The 15,546-nt window shown below is 41.4% G+C and overlaps 1 protein-coding gene across 2 annotated transcripts in view; it reads left to right on the top strand.

Annotated features, from left to right (window-relative positions):
- The window catches only part of PAXIP1 (PAX interacting protein 1), a 67,668-nt gene that overhangs the window by 6,752 nt on the left and 45,370 nt on the right, over positions 1–15,546 (top strand). For both annotated transcript variants that reach the window (XR_003092811.1, XM_025197787.1), the window contains exons 3-5: positions 1,540–1,583; positions 9,861–9,924; positions 10,524–10,637. Coding sequence is in view for 1 of the 2 variants with exons in the window: in XM_025197787.1 (XP_025053572.1) it covers positions 1,540–1,583; positions 9,861–9,924; positions 10,524–10,637 (222 nt within the window). In the remaining variant the exon portion in view is untranslated. The remainder of the gene's footprint in view (positions 1–1,539; positions 1,584–9,860; positions 9,925–10,523; positions 10,638–15,546) is intronic.

Here is a 15,546-nt window from a genome sequence, read left to right as displayed (position 1 = left end):
AGGGACGTGTAGCTTTCCTTAACATAGAGAGCTACCCCCCTGCCCCTTTTCTCTACACGATCCCTCCTGTACAGGGTATAGCCATCTATATCTATGGTCCAGTCATGGGTGGAGTCCCACCAGGTCTCCGTTATCCCTATGACATCATAATTATTTGCATTGAGCAGGAGGATTATTCATTAAATAATAAAAAAAATCAGTTTCCAGTTCTTATGGTTGTGATGTTAAGCTTGGAAAAGATAAACCTTCAGACTTCATGAGGCAGAAGACAAATTAAGGATGCTCTAGATACGATATATCATCATATAGAGTGAATTTTTTTGAATGCTTGAAATTTGGCTATAGTGAATTCATATGGTCTGGTATATGGTATATTCCATAGATTTGTGTAGCAGTATAGACGTACAGGTAAACAATGTGATGTAAGTAATAGAAGCAGAAAAAGAAGTAATAGAAGCATAAAAAACAGCACTAAGGACAACAGTAGCCTTTGTGTTTCGGAAAAAAAAGAAGTCAATTTTCTAGGATGCCTTTGGGCTTTTTCATTACTAATAGCACTTAATGTTACCTTGTTTTCCACAGTTTGGGCCATAAGTGAGAGAGAATAGGTTAGGGACTATATAGAAAAGCTGGATGTGTATAAGTCCATGGGGTAGATGCATGCGAGGGCCCAGAGGAAGTTAGCTGATGTGATTGCAGAGCCACTGGCAGTGGGGAAACTGGCACAAAATGGGGAAGTGAATTTCTCAAGCTTACAGAGCTGGAAATGGCTCAGGTTTCGTGACTCCCAGTTAAGTATTCTTTCCACTGGACCATGCTGCCTCTCAAGTTTTGTCTCCTGCCAACTTCAGGCTTCAATTCGATGAGCAATAGAAATGGCCATGTTATAGACACGTTTTATAATGTGGCGTGCTCTCTGACTTAATTCTGCATTCCTAATTGAGAAGAGTGGTAGTCATAGTGGTAGAGACTACTTAAGTCTAGAGGAAGGGCTTGGAAGCACAACTGGTGCTTTCCCCTTCCTAATGGATCTGACTTGATGTACTTTTTGAAATACTGTGAACTTTTCCTTCACCGTACTCACCAGGGGCAAGACTTTCTGCCATGCTGTTCAATCTGATCTGAAAACAATATAATGCAATCTTACAAATCAAGATCAGGCTTAGTGCAAAAAGACCTAGAATTAATGGAAAAAGAGTATCTTAAAATGTAAAATGTAATAAAAATATAGAATAAGGATAAAAAAAAATGAAATACAAAAAATTATGAGGCGCAGAAACAGGGTTTCAGAATAATCATACGCCTCTTGTCTTGGACAAGTCACTTTTTTCTCCTTTAGTTTCTTAGTTTGTAAAAGCTAACGATATCTAATATTGTAAAGAGGGTTAAGTTACTTGTTTGTAAAGCACTCAGAAAACCTAAGGTGAAAGACATTGTAGAATTAAAATGTTAAGAGTTTTTAATTGTTAATGTGTTGTTTTGTTACATGTTTATGTAAACACATTGCTTAAAATATTCTTCATTGTTTTTGTCTTGCAGCCTTCCTGGGTGATCTTGTCTGTTCGCTGTGGAGTCCTTCTGCCGTATCCTTTCTATTGAGTAAAATGTAAAAATAGTTTTTGTGTGTTAAATGTCAGAATTTGTTGAAGTAAAATAGCAAAACAATGACAAATAGTTGTGTATAGTTAAAAACTAAAATCCAAGCAGCACAGACTGTATTAGAAGCATTTGAACATGAAATTGTAGTTCTGCTGGATCTATTTTTTAAGGTTAAGGTATATTTGTACATAAATGTTTGTAGGATTTGGGCCTGGGATTCTAACAGCAGTGTTATTGCAATGCAGATAATAATTGGGGATCCTGGTTTTCTCTGCATAAAAATACCAAATCCTGCGATTAAAAAAACAAACAAACCAAGCCCAAATTTTGTGATTAAAAACCCTAAAATCCGTGTTTTTCCACGAGTAAACTGAAACACCACCTATATATATATATATATATATAGGTATCAGTTAAACACAATGTTTTATTGGTACATTTACAATTGTAAAGCCATTTGGAAGCCTACCAGTGCCTGAATCACTATAATAAAATTGATTCTAAATACATATAAATTATGGCATTTGATTTTCATTTTTTATCATGGAAAATCAGAGCTCCTTCTGTCCCCTTCATTCACCAGGGCATGAGTCCAGCTGTAGCTGTCCCTCCTGCTGCTTTGTGGTGTTGAGTAGCCCTGATATGCTAGTGCTTTGCCCTTGCCATTGCTCCTCACTCCCAACATACAGCCCCCTGGCCCTACTGGTGCCTATCACTCCAGACCCGCTGCCCTAGGCCCCAGCCCCCCAAAGTGTGAGGAAGGGGTGGATGTGTGGGGAATGGGTGGGCGTGGGGAAAGGGGGTGTGCACACAGGCGATGTGTGGGGAGAGTAAGGAGGGGGCACAGGTGAAGCATTGTGAGGTTGGGGGGGGGCACATGCCCCCTTCAGATTTCTGCACCTACAGTGGGGTCTGGGCCAGACCAGCTCCGGGCAGAAGCTGCTTCCGCAGCCTAGTGGGTAGAACCTGGCGTGGGAGGGAGTACCACACCACCATGGCTGCCAAGATAAGGCACAGCAGCGGTGGTGATGCGGTGCTCCCTCCTGTGCCAGGTCCTACCCAGAGCTGGTCTGGCCAGGCTGCGGCCCTGCACACCGTTGTGGGAGCAAAAATCAGAAGGGGGGGGGTGCCCCCCCACTGCATTACCTGTGCCCCTGCCACCTCACATGTTGCCTGTGCCCCCCCCTTCCCCGTGCCACCCCCATAGACTTACTTGGAGGGAGCTGCAGGATCTGGTCTCTACTACACTGCCTGGCTGCCACGTGCATGTGTGCATGTGCACATTCACGTGGCACTCGCTATATCCCGTGTCCCACAGCCCCTTGCAGGCTGGAACTCTTCCAGGCTGTAATGGCAAACCCATGGTTTCCCAGGTTTTTCTCCTTTTAAAGAAAATCTGTGATTTTGTCCTTTAAAAGAGAAAATCCACGTTTTTCCACAGCAAACAGAAAGCCCAGGTCCCTGATAACAAGCAGCTTGCCTGTATTTTCTGATCCTGCTTCTGATTAAAATAGAGCTTTAATGTTAACATGTTATGCTATAAAGCTTTGTGACGAGACACTGAGAGCGTACAGCTTGGCTGTGTACCTTTTAATTGATAAACTTTCACTGACTTTACTTTATGTGTGCAGCTTTACCTCTCCAAAAACCTGTATTTCACATTTTTTGTTGTACTTCTAATTTTAGTAAGCAAAAGTAGTGAAGTTGCCTTTAAACAAAATTGTGTCAGTTAGGCTTTAATGTTAAACCTTCGTTGAGGTGAATAATATGGTGAATTCCAGGGCTTGGCTTTATGATCACTTGAAAACTGTTTTCTGAAAGTCTGGCTGGACTAAGTAGCATGTTTCTCTTTGTCACAAAGCTTTTATCTTTTGAGCAAAGGGCAGCGGATTCTTTTTTTTTTAACGAAAGCTTAGAATTTGCAGTAGTTTGGTCAATACAGTAGACATTTCAGGGAGGTTGTAAATTAATAAGTTATTTAATTGTGAGATTATGACAGTACTATTGGAGCATTTTGTTTTTTATGTCCCAGTGAGTCGTGTACAGTATGTCTGGAGCAAGTTGTCTTGAGTGTCAGTAACAGGGTAGTAACTCCTGTGCCTGACAGTTTATCAGGGAGCATGTTGCAAAGGCTGACGGTTCTTGATTTAGCGCCGCAGAAATTGTTACGAAATCATTCCTGAGCAGTCTTTATTTTTATTTTGACCATCGTTTGGGGTGGGGTTTAAACGGATCAGGCTAAGCTTCAAAATTTGACTGTCTTGTGAATAATTGCTGAGGAGAAATTGGCAAAGAAGCTAAAGATTCGGAGTGATGTCTAGACCAGGATTTGGCTCGCTGGCAGGGCAGCATGGGGAAGTTGTGTGCATTGCTGCTCACTCGCCGCCTTTTCTGTCTGTAGAGGTCTTCAGTCTCCAAGACTGTCCTTCTGGAACGTTTGACAAGCCTCACATTTAACAACATGAAAAAGTGCAGACTGTGGAGATACCAATTGCCGGAGAAAATACAACTTTATTATTGCAATTTCTAGATACTGATGGTCAGATGTTTTAACAGACCTTGCTAGGCTCATGCGTATGCAATCTGCATTTGCTCAGACACTCACGTAATTGTCTTCCTGACTAGTCTGTGGACATAAATGATAGGCCCATTTCTGTCAACAGATAGCAACTGAGTCGTTAAGCAGTCTGAATGTGAGGCTTTGAAATTTGTCCTTTCTGAAAATGTTACCCTATGAGGAACTTAACAACAAAAAGAGATTAATTGATGCTTCATTTTTCTGTGGACAGCCTGGCATTTGAGCTAAAATCTTAGAGCACGACCTGTCTCTTGTATTATTTACTTTCTCCCCCAACTTGTACAGGATTTGAAAGTTTTAAAAAGATAGACTTCCTTTCATCTGTGAAAGATTCAGGATACTAGGAATATGCTTAATATACTTAAAGCTTTCTTCATCTTGTTTCTTTTTCTTTTCCTTTTCATGTTTAAAAAATATTTACCAGACAGCTAGTAGAAATGCTGATTATGGGTGAAGCTCATGGGGACTCAGGTGAAACTGCTAGGAAATGGGAAGAGGGATAACCAAAAGATATGGAAGGGAGTGGATTTGCAGAAGTCCTCAGAATTGGCCTAACTTCTGCTGTGGCTAAAATCAACAGAAGTCTGACCAATGTGCTCAGCAGAATGGAGGCACAGTTTGAGTGGTTTTGAAAATTCCCACACTTAATGTTTGGTTACAACATTTATTATACTGCGAAAGGGCAAATGGCCTGTTGGCAGTACTGGGAATTAACTAGTTAATTAAGTAGTTAAAATGGTAAAGAAATGGATAACTTTTAACTTTAACTAGTTAAAAAAAAGGTTAACTTTAATTTTTTAAGTATAAATTAAAAGTTTTAAAAAATTGAAATCCGGCTTTCCCATAGTTTTTCCTGACACAGCCACTCTAGGACTTACATGGAACGATATTTCTTTATTGAAACTCTAGGACTTCTTGTCTGAGACAGAGAGTAGTGTGCCTTCCTATGAGATATGGTCTCTTAAGAACTACAAGTCCCAGAGTTCCTTAGTTCATGTTGGCATTTTCTGTGCATTTGCAGAAGTCAACAGGGCAGCCAGCTGGTTGCAGGAGAGGGAACAAGCACAAGCAAGCAGAGACATGGATCCCAGTAAGACTGGGAACAAGTAGAGGGGGTGAAGCAGATGATAACTTTTTTAATTTTAATGAAGATCAGAACCAGCAGCCCAGGGCCCAAGAAGTTGAGCATTACTTCTCATCTGTGAGAAACTTATCTGAGATATCACCTACTATGAAAAAACTATTCATCCGTTATTACACAAGCATTCCCTCATCTGCCCATGTAGTGCAGGGGCAGACAGTTATTTTGGGCAAAGGGCCGCTTACTGAGTTTTGGCAAGCCATCAAGGGCTGCATGACAGGCAGCCCAGGGCAGATAAATATTCATTTTCTAAATTTTTTAGAGGCCCCGTGGGCCGGATAGAATGGCCTGGCGGGCTACATCTGGCCCCCGGGCTGCATTTTGCCCACCCCGATGTAGAGCGATTGTTCAGTAGTGGAGGCTTAGTTTTGCAAGACAGAGGAGGAAAATTGTCAGATGTAAATTTTGAAATGCAGCTTTTGCTGAAGTTCAGTAAGCATGTTTAAACAGTTTCTGCTATGCAAATGAACAGTCTTTTTCTCATTTAAATTGATTTTCTCATTTCAGTCTAATTTTGATTTTCAGACACTTTCATTATTTCTAATTCAAATGTATTTCGTACCCTTTTGTTACCATTTGAGCAATAAAAATTGTAACAACAGAGGTTTTCTGTGGAAACAGCTTTCATTTGTCACCTGGCTATGAATATCTCCTTTCTGGTATATCTATATGATGCATTGACTTTTACAAAGTTCTTCACATGGAGAGGGTGAGAAGGATCTAACAGTACAGAGGTATTGGTAAATTATTATGCTGAAAACTGGATGACACATAACATTGTTTTCAGGTAAAGCAGGGTGAGTGCCAAGTAAATTAGTGTGCTTCTGTGGGCTTATGGAAAAGAAACCCATTCATTGCATTTGAAAATGAAAAATGATGCTAAGAGGCAATTCACCATGTTTCATGCATTTCTCACGAATCAACTGCACTTTTAACTAGTTACTCTTTTTACTTACCTTTTAACTAGTTGAAAGTGGAAATATTTAACTTTAACTTAACTATTAAGTTAATTTTTAAGGCTGCTAACTTTTAACTTTAACTAGTTACATTTTTCATAAACTTTTCCCATGACTGCCTGTTGGGGGAGGATGCTTTTGGCCATGGCTGTATCCTTGGCTTCTCTGAGGCTTCTGCCTTTTGTCAGTCTGGACTTGCTCCAAATGAACTTAATAGACAGACACTTTTCTTCCCCATGTCATGGTCCATAGGTCTGTTACAATAGGAATTTCAGCCTTCTTGAAGCTTTGTGCAAGAGACCTGTCATTTGCTGGCAAGAGAGGAATGTCCTACCTCCTGAGTTTCCCTCATGTATTTTCTGTATCTGCAGTGGCAGGTGATTCAACCAGACCACACAGATGCAGATTTTTTTTGAGGCAATTTCCAGCTTTTGTTAATGTAAACATTTGTAATAATTTGGCTGAAGAATTTTCTCAGGGTTGATGTACATTTTCTCAGCTCCACTTCCACTTCTGAGATGCCTGTGATATTTGTAAAGGGGCCTACCCATAACTGATCTAATGAGTTCACTGGATATTGTCCTTATGGAGCTGTGCAAGACTTATAGGCACAGCTTTGTCCACTTCCCAGCTTGGCAAACTGGAGAGGCTGTGATGTGATTTAAGTTAGCCATTGCTCACCTCTGGTTGGAGTGTGAAAGCCAGCTCCCATTCTTTCTTGGAGAATCATGGACAAGCAGAGCAGCGCCCTGTCTGAAGTATTTTAACGTGTTCTTAAACATCCCCATTTTACCATCCTCATAGAATTCTTATATTCTGTGGCAGGTTGGCAACACATCTCTTTTCCATAGTTATCATTATTTGAACTTCTATATATCTGTGTTTCTCCAGCATTTTTCTCTTGGCTCATAATAGCAATAATGTTGATATTGTACAAATTTCTTTCTTCCCATCTCAAATAACGTTTCTCATCTGGGATCTGTATAGAGAGACAGCTGAAATTCACAAAGAGTAATCTAACTCCTGCAGTATTTTGGTTTCGAGATATATGGGCCTGTGATGCCAGTGAAGTCAGTCATAGGCCTGGATCGATACTATTGGGTACAAATCTAATCTTAGAGGCTAGCAGAAGATAAAGACGACTATAATGGGGGATAGGGAACAGTGATGACAAACATGCCCAGTTCTTATTGTAGTGGTCAGATTAGTATCCTTTTTGCTGTATCTCACACTGTTTTTCATATCCCAGGTCTTTCTTTGGACCTCTGCCTTGGCTTGGTGATTCAGTTTCTTTTGCTTGGAGCTGATGTTGTTCTGCCAAGCACGAAAGCCCTTGTGCTTACAGTAAATCAATTCTTGGATCTCTCCGTCATTCTCATCAAACCAGTCTTGATGTTTCCTGGTAGAGAAACATCAAGACTGCTTTGATGAGAATTTAAAAAAAGTACCTGGAGGTGATGGATTCCCCCCTGAAATCTTCAAGCAGGGGGAGAGAAGCTCACATCACAGCTCCATGCCCTCATCTTAAAGATGTGGAATGATGAGGAAATCCCAGAAGACCCCAGGGATACTACATCTAACCACGAACCAGCTTCTAGTCAGAGTGGAGCTAACCTACCAAATGGATGATAATCCCAGTTGACTCCGAGTCAAAACCAAGACCACCCTGAGCTCAATCATTGAGCTCCTATACACTGATGATGATGCTGTAGTCTGTGCTCACTCAGAAGCAGACCTTCAGAGAATCGTTTTTGGCTTTACTGAGGCATACAAAAAAATGGGACTGACACTTGCAGAAGACGAAGGTCCTCCATCAACAAGCTCTTATTCAGCAATCCCCAGCTCTGGTTATTCAGATTCACCATGAGACTCTAGAGAAGGTTGAGTATTTTCCCGTACCTCAGGAGCCATCTGTCACAGAAGGCTGACATAATAAAGTAATCCACCATTACCTTAAATGTGCAAGTGGAGCCTTTGAACACCTGAGGAAATGGGGGTTCGGAGACTGCAACATCGTATCTGAAACCAAGCTCATGGTTTATCAAGCAGTGATATCTCCACTTCATTGCATGGAGCCGAGACATGGACAACATACAGGAGACACCTCAAGTTGTTGGAGAAGTACCATCAACGCCGTTTGCAGAAGGTCCTCTAAATCCAGTGGGAAAATAGATTCACCAACATTAATGTCCTCTTGTCAGCAAATATAAGCATCAAGGGGATGATCATTCAACATCAACTTGGCTGGGCTGGCCACATTATCCAGATTTCCAACTCCAGACTCCTGAACCAAGTTTTATTCTCTTAGCTCAGTCAAAGTGTATGCTCAGGAAGAGGGCAGAGAAAACTCTTCATAGACATACTTAAGGCAGACTTGAAAAAAATGCAACATCGACATGAACTCGTGGGAGACTATCACCCAGAACTGCCCCAAATGGAGGGAAGAGTCTGCTGCAAGGATCTCAATACTTAGAAACCTTACTACAACAACAACAGTAGGAGACAGAAAAGCAAGAGTGGCAGAAACAATATGTCATGGGCTAAATCAAAAATCCAGAGCCACCCACCCTGCGCAGAAACGCATGCTTGAGTTGCAACAAAGTCTGTTGATCTCGGATCAGCCTGATCTGCCTTCAGCTCCACAGATAAGGCAGTCATGGAAGACAGTCATCCTTGACCATGAAGGATTAACGAAGATGATGATGATGTAACTGCATATACATGTTTCTTGGATAACCCAGGCAAAAAACTTTACTGTAGTATCTCTGCTTCTGGATTGAAAATGAAGGTTTGGAGGCATACACGCACTAGCATAAATTGACCAAAAGTTTTTCTTTAATGTTTGAATTTCTCCAGAATTTTTTAAACATTTGGACGAGAGTTCTTCATGACATGGTGATTTCCTTTACAGTTAGTTTATGGGAATACAGTCATGGGCATGTTGTTGCCAATCCTGAATTACAGTGCTTGTAGTAAGGCATTAAGCTATTTTCAGATGAAGACTCATACCTCTGATGCTCTTTTAGCAAGAGGTATAAACTATCTTTATAAATAATGAAGTAGTACATCTTGCTAGATTTTGTATGAAAAAGCACTGTTCTGCTGCAGAAAGTGGAAAAAAGTGCTACTGAAGAAAGTGAAATACAGAAAATGACAGCCAGACATTTAAAATATTTATAAAGCATTCCTGTCCTTGCTCTGTCAAAGTATTTTGTAGGCAATGTGGAGCAGAACAAAATGAAGTGGAACTTAAGGTCTTCACCAAACATATGTGCTTTCTTAACTTTACTGTGTAAGTAAGTAGTCTTAATGAGTCTGAGGTTGTCAAAGAAGATATGCAGGAGATGCAAGGTTCATGGTGCCATTTAGGACTACTACCAGAGTGCTAATCTGGATTGGTTTGAGTTAAAGCTCCTGAGTTTTGAAACTGCAATCTGAAGGGGAAAAAAGGCATGCTATGAAGGATTATTTTTTGGGTGGTCAAATGTATGCCAGTGTCTGGGAAGTCTGAGGGATAATAGGATTTCCTTCCAAGTTCCCTCTATAAGTTTGTTTTGGTTAGTTCTGTCCTTGACACGTTTTCCAGAGTGAATGGTTTCTCTCCAGAATCATGCCAGATCTTTTTTGGAGTCACTGCTTGTCTCTCTCAGGTGAGAACATTTTAAATACATACAACTCAGAATGATTGGGCTATATGCGTTGGCTTTTTTATATTCTCATACTTGTTATCTTTTTAGTTGTTCTAAATGGTCGTACAACTTTCTTCAAGTGTGTGACAGGCGGGTGATCGTTAGAACGGTGTTTGGCAGCAAACTTCATCGAATGTTGCAAGCAGAATCCACATATTCCTTATGTTGATTTAATGTTACCAAATGTGAGGCAAATGAAAGCGGACCTATAATACATAGAACACATAGTATAGCCATAATAAGTGAATGTGCAATACTTGATAGTTGACTGCATTTGATTTGGTAGCTGTAACTTTATTGTCTCAGAAGAAAATATCTTGATTTCAGGTTTATAAAAGTAAAGAGCATCTACTAGCACTACTCATCCTTTTTAATGCATTTGCCTCCCTCAACTTCCATGCTAATCTGATATTTAACAGTAGCATGAAGTAGAACACTAGCCAGATTCCTCTACAGAATTTCATGAATTATATTAATGGTCTTAAAGCAAACCCCTATCCCCCAAAACAGAAAGGCTTGTTGCATTTACCTAAAAGGTTTTATTTTTAACTTTCCATTAGGTTTCATCTGAAGACCGAAGTACTCTTTGGGCTTTGATTACTTTTTATGGAGGGAATTGCCAGCTGAGTCTCAATAATACGTGTACTCATTTGATTGTGCCTGAGCCAAAGGGGGTAAGAGTTTATTACATGTGCAGTCCTTCCTGTTTGTAGCTCTTATTTGCTTCTGAGTAATCAATTTTCGCCCTTCCTGAATATAAGCGTCTTCAAATTGCTTGCTGATCTTGAATTGTTGAACCGATCAGAGCAATGCATTGCATTCATTGTTTCGTATTTATTTTCCCTACAGCCATAAGTTTAATTCAAAAGGTGTCCCATCTTCTGTTGTATTTTTATCTACTTCTGTAGTTTAATAAAGAATTCAGATGTTATGAAATAGCTGTTTAATAAAAAAGGTGGTTTATCCTTACAGTTGGATTATTAGTTTTTATATAAGACAACTGTAAGGATAAACCACTTTTTAACTTTTATTTCTCTCTCTCTCTCTCTCTCTCTCTCTCTTTCTCTAGAGATATCTATAGATAGATATCTAGATACACTAGGGTCATTAGTGATTCTTCATAAAAACATAGGTGGCAGTCCTGAACAAAAATACAAGCCTACAGCAGAAATGTTATAAAACCATGTTAACTTTATTGCTGTTGCTGGACTGTATCATGGTTGGGAGGGGAGATTTAGGACCCTGTTACATAGTATAGTTAGCACATGTTATATTTAGATTGTAGTAAGCATTAATATGACTTAACATGTGACCGCTCATAAAACATTCTAATGCTTACTATGATATAAATATAGATTGTAGTATCACACCACAGTATAGATTGTAGTCAGCTGATCTTCAGTCTCAGCTCTGCTATTTCGTTGGAGTTTGTTAAAGGCGCTGGTGAGGTATGGGGGCTGGGAGCAACACTGGCATGGCACAGGAGCCAATCCCCATACTGCATGGGAGCTAGTTTAAGGGTTTGGTGCAGTGCAGGGGCTGGGAGTGACATCAGTGTGGGAGCTGGTCCCAGTCCCTGCACCACACTTGAGCCCTGAACTGGCTCCTATGTGGTATATGGGGCTCGGTGCCAGTGTTGCTCCAAACCCCTGCTCTACACTGGAGCTTTGGGTCCTGTGTAGTGGGAGGGTTGGGAGCTTGTCAAATGGCTGTTTGTCAGGATCCCAGCCTCCTTACTGCACCAGAGCCTTGAACCATCATCGCATCAGTGCAATGGTGGGTGGGAGCCTGACAGCCGGTTTTGTTAGGCTCCTACCTTTTCCACCATACTGGAGTCTTCTGATTGCAGTTACCTCCATGGAGTAGTCCACAGTTGGCTCAGCACATGTTAGACAATATGATCTGGAGATACTTCTTGTGGAAAGGGCCTACCTTTTACTGTGCTGCAGTGACAATTACCACAGGTTTCACCGCTTGAATGCTTGGACTGTAGTATTGCAAGTGCAGTTACATACTGCAGTTAGCACATGCTAACAGGGCCCTTGCAGTGTCCTCTTTTATTGATCTTTCAGGTACTGGAGATGGAGGGAAAGTAATCTAGAAGGAGGATCTTGCTAAATTAAAAAATCTAGAAAGGATTTTCCTCTTGGAAGATGAAGTATTATTTTGTACATAAATGCTTTATAAACCATACTGAATATATATATATATATATATACAGCACTTACAATTTTCAGAACTCTTTACAGCATTAGATCACTCCCTTGATGTATGCAAGTAAACAGCATGGTCTCACTGCAAATGAGGAGTTAAGTGATTTGCCAAAGGCAGCACAAAGAGATTGTATCAGAACAGATTTCTGATATGTCATGCTAATGATATTCTCAAACAACTTCCATTATTTAACCCATGGCAGGATTTATTTCAGGTACTCGCTTTTCTGGGAAGAGAATTCCAATGTACTTGTCAAGTTTGGAAGAAATGAGTTTAATTTCTGTTAGAAAAGAGCATAGTGCAAGATCCAGATTATTTTTGCAGGCAGACATGGTGGAATATAAGTGTCTAAATCACCAAAAATAATCTAGGTGGGCATCAAAGCTTTAGCTCCAGTGCCTAGAATCATGATGTGCCTCTATGTTGGCCTGAAAAGTTTCCTGGTATCTGAGCTCTAGGTATGGGCATGTGCTGATAAGTGTTCCAGATCAAGCATCTAGAGTCTGCCTAGCCCATGTTGTGATCCAGATTGGTTCTGGGAGGCTCCTACGCTCTGGGGAAATCTCTCACTTGTCGGACATCTGTAGAGCATGCCATATACCTGATTGATGCAGAAGTACCCCACTGTCATTCTTGAACAGAGGTGGTGCCCACCTTTGAGGCAGTAGCCTGAGGGTTAATTAAGGAGCTGTGGGGTGAGGACAAGAGCACAAAAGGGAGCATGACTATCTGGGTTAGGGTGTTCACCTGGGAGAGTGAGGTCCTGGCTTCGTCTCTTTACTCCCAGATTGTTTATGCACTTTTACATGAGACAGTTATTGGTTGCACCCCCCGCTCCTCCCAAGCAAACAGGAAGGATGTGCTAGCTGGGACCAGAACCCAATTTTTATGTGTTGTCGTAACTGACAGTATCTTTGAGATTGGCTCATAGTGTTTTATATACCATATGTTATGTTAATTTACTGCCCCTTCATCAATGGTGTGCTTTTTCTAGATGTAAATTGTGCCTTGGAATTGAGAGGAGAGAAGTTTTCCATCAGAGCACAGGAAGCCTTACCACCTAGGCCTATGCAAAGCAGCTAGTATTTGCTTTGGATTCGGCTGATTTGGGGGGACAGTGATTCAATTCGGTGATTCAGATCACTGTCCCGAATCAATCTGGCTGAATCTGATTTGGAGATTTGACTGCTGCCCAATCAGCCAAATCTCCGAATCACACAGGCCCCATCCCCCGCCTGCTCTCCCATCCCTGTCAATGGCTGCCCTGCCCGGCCTTAGCTCCCGGCTCTTAAAAACAAACAAACAAACAAACAACCCCCCCCCGAGCTGGGGCTGGGCAAGGCACCCATTGATGGGGCTGGGAGAGTGGGCCGGGGTCAGGGGGGTACTCAAGGGGGCTGGGGGAGCAAGCAGGGGATGGGGCCTGGCAGGTGCTCCCAGGGCTGGTGAGAGGGGCCACGGATGAGCGTGGCTCCAGTCATTGGCATGCCAGTTGCCAGAGGAGCAGACATGGCAGTAGGGGCCATGCTTGTCGAGGGGGAGGGGAGGAGTTAGACATGAATGCAGGGAGGTGAGGTACTGCCCCTGCCACACTCATTTGGCACCGGTGTTTCTCAGTGGGGTGTTGCTAAATTCCAAAAACTTATGCTGTGTGGCTAAAAAGGCTGAGAACCATTGTTTTAGCGCATATTCGAAGTGGTAGTTAAAGTGTGTGTAGCTGATTCAAAAGTTTTGAAATGAACGTGCAGTGTCTAAATACTAGCAACTTGAATGCAGTGCGGTACAAATTAAGTCTTCCATAAATTAATTACGTTAGATGTTTAAAATAAAATTTTTAACCAACTTTCATTTGTTGATCAGTTAAGAGTTGTCTGTGCAATAGTAAATGAAGCTATTTTTCCCATCGTAGCAATCTTAACTAAAACTCCTGGAGTTGCAGCTTATCAGCTTACACTGGGTTTTGCTCAGGTTCCGTAATTTTCAGTTTCCTACGAGAGACTTAAATTTTGCCTTTTCTAAAGTTTACCACCAAACGCAGTATTCTGGCATTTTGCTTTATTTGGGTTCAAAGAGGATGGGGTCTGATGGAGTAGCTGAATGGGCATATAAATAACACTGTGTCCCGTCTGATAAATTGCTGCAGTATGTATCTGGTACTTAGCCATAAGAAGCAAATCTTACCCAGAAACTCTTCCCAGTGGCACAGGAACTTTGTTTAAAATCTTAGAGCAAAATTTATTCTGGCAAGGGACCCAAAGCACAGAGCATGTTCAGTATCTGAGGGGAGGAGTGAAAAAGGAGCAGGTTTTCACTGTGTAGGTCACACAGCCTTTCCTTTTTCTGTGCCCTTTCTCCCTCGCTGTATAATGATGTGCATTCAGTACAATTCCACTAGCAGAAGATACTTCATAATTTTGTTCACGGTGATCTCTGTTCAGTTCTCCTTCCATCTTTTTATTTGTCATATTAGGTCTTTGAGCAGAAAACACATAGTGTTCCTAGTTTTTAGTTTCCCTTTTGGCAGCATGGACTGCAGGCATTGGGCTTCTTCCCTGGAGAATTTAGCCATTCCCTTCCTTAGCATAGAGCCTCTTCATTACTTTGGGCACTTCTTCCACCTTTTAATGCTTTTAATGTTCTTATTCCTTTGGAGGATATCAGATGTTGGTTCCTCTTTTAGGCACAGAAACAGGAACACCTTTTATGACTTAGTTCCTTGTCATGTGTCTTTATATAAGACGCTTTGTTTTATGAAACCTATACACTTCAGACTTCTCAGTTGATTCATAACAGCAGTTATCTTTGGACGTGGCACCCTCTTGACTTTTTTACTGGAGTGTCACACAGGAGGTGGACATGTTGTATCCTACATTTTCTCACGTATAACACCCCTGCTCCCCCCCCCTCCCCCCCCCTCCAAATGAAACACATGCTTTGTTTTGGGAAAGCAGTGTGGGGGAAAAAAAAAAGATTTTTCCAGGATCATGGCTAATTGTGTGTGACACAAAGTAAGTCCTCCTGGGAAAACTTGTCCAGGAAGTGTGGCACCAAGAAGTTCCTGGGGTCAGCTGTCTCGCCTAGACTGTCTGCTGGGATGCCACACTTTATAGACAGCGCTGTCAGGGGGACTTACTCTGTCATACAAGTTTAAAGCTCTGGGCAGTAGCAAGATTTTTAGTCTTTCACTGTATGTAGTGCTTTGAATGAGTTCCCATAAATAAAGTGTTGTTTCCACATTAGAAGCCTCATCAAGTTGCTAACAACTCAGCTCCTGCTTCAGACCTAACTACAGTGCTCAGCAAGTAGCTATGGCTGTGGAAGAGTTAACGCATCTTGGCAGCTGCATGGCATGTATATTTTCTCCAGGCT

The sequence above is a fragment of the Alligator sinensis genome, unplaced genomic scaffold (assembly GCF_000455745.1).
Source record: "Alligator sinensis unplaced genomic scaffold, ASM45574v1 scaffold601_1, whole genome shotgun sequence".
In the NCBI taxonomy this organism is placed as follows: Eukaryota; Metazoa; Chordata; order Crocodylia; family Alligatoridae; genus Alligator; species Alligator sinensis.
The sequence above is the reverse complement of the archived record's forward strand: the minus strand, read 5'-3'. Positions and strand labels throughout refer to the sequence as shown.